An 8,429-nucleotide genomic window follows, 5' to 3' on the forward strand; every position below is an offset into this window, starting at 1 on the left:
GATGAGGAGAAATTGAAGTGGGGATCTGACCCCGAAACCACGTAAATATGGCATAGGAAGAAACAGGGGGGCATAGGGCCTCTCTATACACCTGTCAAATTCCATGGAAATCGGAGGGGGACACAGGGGTCAGATGATCCCCACGTCAATTTGTACTCATCTTGATATTTGAGGCGGGTTTTGCCCCCTAAAACAGTTTTTTAGCCGAAACAAAAACACGTATTTCTTCCTTTGGGCCCCTCTATACACCTACCACGTTTCATGGAAATCGGAAGGGAACACAGGGGTCAGATCCTCACTTCAATTTGTCCTCATCTTGACATTTGAGGGAGGTTGCCCCTAGAACAGATTTTTAGCCCAAACAAAAAAAAAAAAAAACACGTATTTCTTCATTTGGTCCGTTTATACACACACCTGCCAAGTTTCATGGAAATCGGAGGGGGACACAGGGGTCAGATCCCCACTTCAATTTGTCCTCATCTTGACAATTGAGTGGGTTTTGCCCTGTAAAACCGTTTTTTAGCTGAAACAAAAAAAAACACGTATTTCTTCCATTGGGCCCCACTATACACCTGCCAAGTTTCATGGAAATCGGAGGGAGACACATAGGTCAAATGCACACTTTAATTTGTCCTCATCTTGGCATTTGAGGGGGGTTGCCCCCTAAAACAGTTTTTTAGCCGAAACAAAAAAAAACACGTATTTCTTCATTTGGGCCCGTTTATACACACACCTGCCAAGTATCATGAAAATCGGAAGGGGACGCAGGGGTCAGATCCTCACTTCAATTTGTCCTGATCTTGACATTTGAAGGGGTCTTGCCCCCTAAAACCGTTTTTTAGCTGAAACAAAGAAACACGTATTTCTTCCATTGGGTCTCTCTATACACCTACCACGTTTCATGGAAATCGGAAGGGAACACAGGGGTCAGATCCCCACTTCAATTTGTCCTCATCTTGACAATTGAGTGGGTTTTGCCCTGTAAAACCGTTTTTTCAGCTGAAACAAAAAAAAAACACGTATTTCTTCCATTGGGCCCCACTATACACCAGCAAAGTTTCATGGAAATCGGAGGGGGACACTTAGATAACTTCCCTTCTTAGTCTTACACTTTGTAATTATATAACACTGCATATATTATAATGTTTTATTTTAATTTGGAAAACTGTAACTGTAGAACAATTGCATAATTTTTGTATAACATTTCTATTTTGTTATATGTGTTAAAGGTTTCATCCTGGAATTGAATGTCTCACATTTATGTGTGTTTTCATTCCCAATTCATTCGAATGAATACATATTCGTTTCAATGGCATTTACAAAATCACCTCTGACATTTTATGTTAAACAAGTAAGATTATTTTTGTGCAAGAGTGTGTTAGCCGATGCGTAGCAAAGTATTTTAGGAACAACACTTGAAAAAAATTCTTGTATGACTAACTAATGAACAATTTCTTTGTAATCGAAGGTCATAATTAATACCTTTTAAGGTGTGGTAATATTATAATGGGATTGAGATACGAAACTCTCGGATCCGGATCCAAAAAATCCGGAATTTCCGGACCCGGATCCGGATCCAGATGAACTCTCGGATCCGGATCCAAATTCGAAACTTTCAGACCCGGATCCGTTTGGCCATCCCTAATCTGAACCCTCCTTGTGGTTAAACTTAACTTCCGATGACAATGATTACACCATTCGAAATATTCCAAAAGAGCACGCTATTAATAACATAGATTTTTCAAATTCGAAGCGTGTTTATGCAGAATGAGGCACGCTACAAAACAGATGTTTTCCAGTAAAATGCCTGTTAGAATAATAATAATTAATAATAATTAGGGCTAGGATCTTTATGACCTAAAAATCACCAAAATATGCAAAATAAAATATGCTCTTATGACCTAAAATTGTACAAAATATGCACTTTAATTTGAAAAATATGCCCTTATAATTGGACTGTTTCAAACATTAATATCTAAATGCTGAGATATTTTCACATACGTACTATTTTTAGTTGAAATCCACAATGAATACTTTTTGTAAATTTTCAAATGAAAATGAAGAAAAATTTCCTGCAGTAAAAAAAAAAAAACTCGAGTGAACCTAGGAGTAAGAACGAATCCACTTCGAAAATATGCTGAATATGACTGAAAATCCATCAAAATATGCTCTATCACGCAGAAATGGCTAAATATGCCAAAATATGCCCTTAAGAAGCACCCCAATTAAATTAGTTTTCTCATAATATGAATTTCTACATATTTAGGGAACACCCTTACCAAAATAAACATGCTAAGTCATGAAAATCCTAGCCCTAGGGCCAAAAACAAAGGACAGCATAGGGACCCAAATTTTACAAATCCCCCTTTGCTTCCTCTGGTTCTCATACAACGAAAACCGAGACATTTGATCACAATAGCATTGCATAAACCAATCATTGCATCAATATAAAACATTTCCGCAAGATAAACAGAAAACTATGATAAACAAGATATAATCTTCATAAACCATACAAAATGTTTGCACTTTCTAGCGAGGGTACAGAGGGTCAACTCACCACATGATATTCCAGTCTTCTTCCTCGCTTGGCACCTCTATCCAGCCACGCCTCCGAAAAGTGGACGCGACAACAGAGTTCGCGAAGTCTGTGGCGAAGGCAAGCTTCATGCTCCTGGCCACTGCAACAGTCTGGCACAAAGTAAAAGAGAAGTAAGCAGCAGGTAGGTCAGTGGCGGATCCAGAAGTTACGGTTGGGAAGGGCACCTTTCAGTCGAGTACCTGACCTCACGCAGAACAAATTCAAACCTACACTGTTTTATGTAAACAATACATGGTATTGTTAACAGAAACATAGGCGCTGACTTCGAGAGTGAAAATTCAAGTAGAGGGACAGATATTATATATATTTACACACTATATATATATATATAATATTGTTTATGCAAACCTTGCCTCCCAAAATTTATTTTAATTTACCGCCTCTGGACAGAAACCAGTAACTGTTATGTTCTAGAGATTAAAGTATTGTTCTGCAAAAATAGTGTTTCAGGACTGGAACAGATGGTTATTATTCTACGTCTATGTCTACAATACCTTTCATTGCTACGGCAAACTGAACGATCAGATATGAGGAGTAAAGTGAATATACAGAGGTCATTCTCAGCCGGTAAAATTTTCGTATCCGCAAAACGTATCTCTTCAATTTTACAGGAGAAAGTACAAGCCGAACTGACTTTCCGTACACTTTTGAAAGGTCGGTTAATTTATTTCGCAAGTAAATCATGTATTTTTTGAAGATTAATGTCTCTCCAATGCACGAAAGCTGTTGCCTCTATGTCCTTCCACTACGTGAATCAAATGTTGCGTGCGTTCGATGATCAGTGTTTACAACCACACCGATGTTTTCCAAGAACATGACAATTTTGAAGATGACAATTTTAACTATGTTTGCCTAACCTAACCTTGCCGTGCATGGTTCGTGGGGCTCTTTATGAATGGTTCGTGGGGATATCCGTGCATGGTTCGTGGGGATTTTGAACCTGGAAAAAAAATACTCCCTCTGTCCCATAATTATAGTCCGGTATGCCAAAATGGTAGTACAGAAATGACAGACGAAGAGGCAGATGGAAAGCACAATTTGTACTGATCCTTGAGTAGTACAGTTGTATGACTCATTCCCTTGTTTCATGTTCTTCTTCTGTATACACCAATGGCACAGTTCGAATATCGGCCAATTATTATGAGACAACAAACAAAGGTGTACCGGACAATAATTATGGGACAGAAGGAGTACAAAATAAGTAACACGAAAGTAGGTATTTTTCGACGAAGGTTGCAACACTGCATAACCACTGATCATGGACAACGCTAGTCAAGATTTCTCCGCCATATTGCGTGTAATGCAAGCGAAAACGAACAAACAAAAATTACTCGATATGTCGAAAATTGAGATTATTTGCGTGAAAAAACTAAATGGCACCTTCAAGAATCCTTAGGAATGCAGAATATTTAAGTACCAATGTGAAAATGAAGAAAATAAAGGAATTTCAGACGTTTGGCGGATACTGAAATTTTAATAATTTTTAATACTAACAGCAGTATCTGTTTTCTTACGACGTTAGTCAAGACACTCGTCCATCTTTTTAGCTTGTCTGCTATTCGCAATGCCTTGTGGGAACAAAAGTATACCGGCAAGTAGGCTACAGTAACGAGTGCCGCGTGAGGCAAAAACTAACAGGTGAGCAAGTACTACACAACTAGTAGTCCAAATGAAACTGGAGAATCCAGCAGGAAATCTAGCCTCGTGTGATTCAGTCATTAAAAGCTGATGCTGTAAAATGGCACTCAGCACACACAAGAACAAACGAAGGACATCACGTCCCCACAAAGGATTATCCTGACCGTGGGTCGAGACGCCAGAGCCTCGTTAGCCTGCAAGCAGTAGCTACCGGGGTATACTCGCGGAAGTGAGGTTGACCTTTGGGTGCCTTACCAGAAGGCCATTCCTTATATCCCCTCTATCATGAATAGTGAACATGTATTATACCGACATGAGACGAGACATGACATATTTTTAAGCAGTTTCTTTGTTATGGCGATTCGTGAAACTGACATCAATATACGACTGGCTACAAAATACAACCTTAGTGACAATGAAGTTCGACCAGTCACAAATATAGGAGTGCGTTGTGAAAGAAGGAGAACACATGCATATGCTGAACATATTTTATTCAGCAGGCTACATGGAACAAAGGAAAACATAAATTTCCGCTGCAACGCAGCAATGTATGGTTAGGGTTACCAGACGTCCGGTTTTTCCCGGACATGTCCTACATTATAGCCTTATGTCCGGCGTCCGGGAGGAATTTGAAAAATATCATAAATGTCCTACATTTTGAGCGTCACATAATATTAATTACGAAAATACGTAACAGAGAAAAATCATGCAAGTTACAAGTCTATGGACTGCGCTTCCAAACTCAATGGTGAAATTTATTTTGATTCAGTCATTGCACAAAAAAAAAGTTTGTCCTGCTATTAAACGGGAAAATGGAAGCAATTAATGAACAAAGTTTTGGGACCACTTTCTGATGACGTCACTGTTCAATGCCTGAGCAGAATATCATGCCTTAGAATTTATACTGATGGAACAAGGCGTTGTCCATTCTTATTCCATATTGAATATAATTTGATTGTAAAGCAGGGGTATACAGAACAAAGTTATTCAGGGTGTCTGCCAGTCAAGAGAGTCATGGTAGTCAAGAAAAAGTAAAGAAATTAACAAGTAGGTCAAGAAGTCAATAAAAATGAAATAAATTATTCTTGTGGTCAAGAATTTTTGCTATCATAATGACTGATTGGTTGATTTAGTTTATTTTACTTCACTTTTTTCTGTCCCTTTGGCTAATCGCAGGGATGAGGATGAATGGTGGTAAGATAAGATGGAAGAAGGGACAGTCACAAACATATAGGAACAACAATACAAGCCCCACATAAGGTTATATTGGCTGAGTGTCCAGACGCCAAAGCCTCGCTCGTCTGCTAAACATAGTTCAGGATGCATTAATACGAGAAAGCAGATCTAATTCTCTTCTTAAATTCAGCTTCTGTTTTTATCTTAATTGGCCCTTTGATAGGGATTTTCATTAAATAAATGATTATTTTCTTAATTACTAATTTCCAACTTTACCCAAGTAGGGGTCGAATAAATAAACGTTAAGAAAAACGGAAAAAAGGTCTAGAAAAGTCCAGAACCATTTTAAATTATGGTAATTGCTGAATATTTGTTTGCCATTACAGGTCATAATTCAAATTTTGAGAGATTACTTTCATAAGAGAGAATTTATATTTTCATAAAGTCTGTAAAATGTTTGGTACTGGTCCCTATAATTTCAAAGAGTTTGACTGTCCACTCTAACATAAATATAGTTTGACTAAACCTGAAATTTTGATAAAAATTGTCTTCTCTGAGAAGTTCCACTTAAATCATGTAGTAACAGGTGCATTGATTAGTATGACTGCAAGTTTTGAAATTTTGCATTTAAAAATTCATTAAGAATTCATTCTTTTAAAACTTAAATGTGTCATTTTTCAACTACTTTCTAACGTGTTCTGTAGAAATATGTATTATTTATTGAGAATGTCTTGTGTCCTACATTTTGACTTAAAGTCCTACATTTTGGGACAGCATGTCCTACATTTCCCTTACAGCGATCTGGTAACCCTATGTATGGTGTCCACACAAAATAAAACATTTTCGTCCATCTACACGTGACATTGAAGTTCGACCACTGTTAGAGGGGATCCTGTTTACCATGGTGTGACGCCGCCCCGTCGGCGAATACCTGTGGCAATGCGTCGGGGCATGCTGCGGACGATTCGTGCAAGGTATTCCACATCAATGCGGTGCATTCCTCCTGCAGGCAGGCGATAAGAGCAGCCACTGTCGTGGGTCCCCTCTGTTGCACACGTCGCTTAAGAACACGCCACACATTCTCAATGGGCGAGAGGTCGGGACTGGATGGTGGCCATGGCAGAGTTCGCACGTGATGGCGAGTCAACCATTCTCTTGTCAGCCGCGCTGTATGAGGCCTGGCATTGTCGTGTTGAAAGATGAGACGCTCCTGTGGAACAGGTGCCTTCGCACTGTGGGAAGATGCCGCTCCAGTATGCGTGTATAGGCGTGTGCATTCACAATGCCCTCACAGACATGTAGTGGGCCAACCCCAGATGCTGTCATGCATCCCCATACTATCACTGACGCAGGTTTCTGTACCCGACTTGCATAACATTTTGCTTCATTCTGTTCCTCCTTCCGACAAATGACTGTTTTCCGTATTTTCCCGTAAACAACATTGAAAATGGATTTGTCCGTCCACAAAACCCTGTTCCACTGCCGAAATGTCCATCCTCGGTACAGTCGTGCCCACCGTAGTCGATTGACTTTGTTCAACATGGAAAGGAAGGGTTTACGTTTCGCCTTGTACACTCGGTAACCGCAGCGCTGTAGGTAACGGCGAATGGTTCTAGTTGACACTTCAATGTGAAAGCGTTCTCGAGTCCACAGTCGTAATTCGGCCACAGAAACATGATTGTTGGTCTGGATATAGCGCCAAAATATCCGTAGGTCACGCACGCTCAGCAGGCGTTTTCGACCGGGGACCTTACCTGGCTCTGTAGTACCCGTATTTTGGTGGTGTTTGATGATGCAGTGGACGGTTGACTTGGGTAAGTTCATTTGGCGCCCTATTTCCCGTTCACTGAGTCCATCCCGTTGCAACTCCACCACTCTTCTCCTCACGGTGTTGTCAATAGGTTTGCCCCTGGCCATGGTGATGATGCACTGCGGTTCCTCGGTGCACAGCACGCGTTTATATACGGCGGACTCCCTTATCGTGTCCGTGACGTCATGCTTCCGTCGAATGCGCCACTATCTGGAATTTTGCCGTATGGGTCTGGTGCCTGGTCGAAGTTCAATGTCACGCGTATAGTTCCCCGTTTTCTTTCTTTACGTGACCTTGGGTGCAACATGCTGGGATCACGATTCTTGCCTGCTCACACGCCTCCTTCTACACACATGCGTCACTTCTGCGGGTCACCCATTCCACCGCCTATGCCTCTGTGCACTTAATCACGTATTCCTTTCTGGTCGAACTTCATTGTCACCAAGGTTGTACAAGTTTTTGATTTTGACTCCACTTTGAACATATCCTACAAATTCGCATGCTTATTATTATCGTATTATACGAAAAGCGAAGGAGGATTTTAAGAAAGCAAATGAGGAAAACTATCGTCCTGAGTACAGGTATCTAATCTTCACTTTCAATCCCATCCATTTCTCCATGAAATTGCTAATATTACGTTGTGAAATTTACCAATACAGAACCCCAGAAATAGATAGTAAAGTAATAAAAACTGAACTTACTTTAGTGAAATAAATGAAAATCTGCTACCTACATAAGTAGGTGCCTTTCTTGCCAATTAAATAAATAATAATAATACACGAACATTCTTCCGAATAAGTATAAATAAAGGCCATCAAGAATAACAGCATCATCAACATTATTGGACTACAATTGGCTGTTTTTGCCCAGTATACATTTTGAATTCATACACTCGCATATTCCCTATTTACTAAAATTCAACATATAGAATCTAATAAATATACCCGTATCTATAGATGTTCATACACATACGCATACTTTCATTCTTACATCCACTTTTACTGTGCCTATTGCAAACTTTTATTCCTGTGATGACCAGTTTCTAATTGTTTAACCTTTAGTTTTGTTTACCTTTAGAAATATCCTCTTTTACGGAGGACAAGGGAAACAACCAAAGTTGGTCCAATAACCAAGCAAAGAAATTAAATTAAGCAGTGGAAGACTAGTAATATAAAGGATTAAGATTTAAGCTGTAAGAATTGTAGG

The 8,429-nt window shown here is 39.6% G+C and overlaps 1 protein-coding gene across 1 annotated transcript in view; it reads right to left on the reverse strand.

Annotated features, from left to right (window-relative positions):
- Nucleotides 1-8,041, reverse strand: part of LOC145996951 (polyglutamylase complex subunit TTLL1-like) — a 29,605-nt gene extending 21,564 nt beyond the window's left edge. The window contains exons 1-2 of the mRNA XM_083133536.1: nt 7,925-8,041; nt 2,558-2,688 (exon numbers count right to left, since the gene is read on the reverse strand). Coding sequence (XP_082989662.1) covers nt 2,558-2,667 — 110 coding nt within the window. The 5' untranslated portion in view covers nt 2,668-2,688; nt 7,925-8,041. The remainder of the gene's footprint in view (nt 1-2,557; nt 2,689-7,924) is intronic.
- Between the last annotated feature and the right edge of the window lie 388 nt (nt 8,042-8,429).

Source organism: Lepisma saccharinum, chromosome 13 (genome assembly GCF_977018435.1).
Source record: "Lepisma saccharinum chromosome 13, izLepSacc3.1, whole genome shotgun sequence".
Lineage (NCBI taxonomy): Eukaryota > Metazoa > Arthropoda > Insecta > Zygentoma > Lepismatidae > Lepisma > Lepisma saccharinum.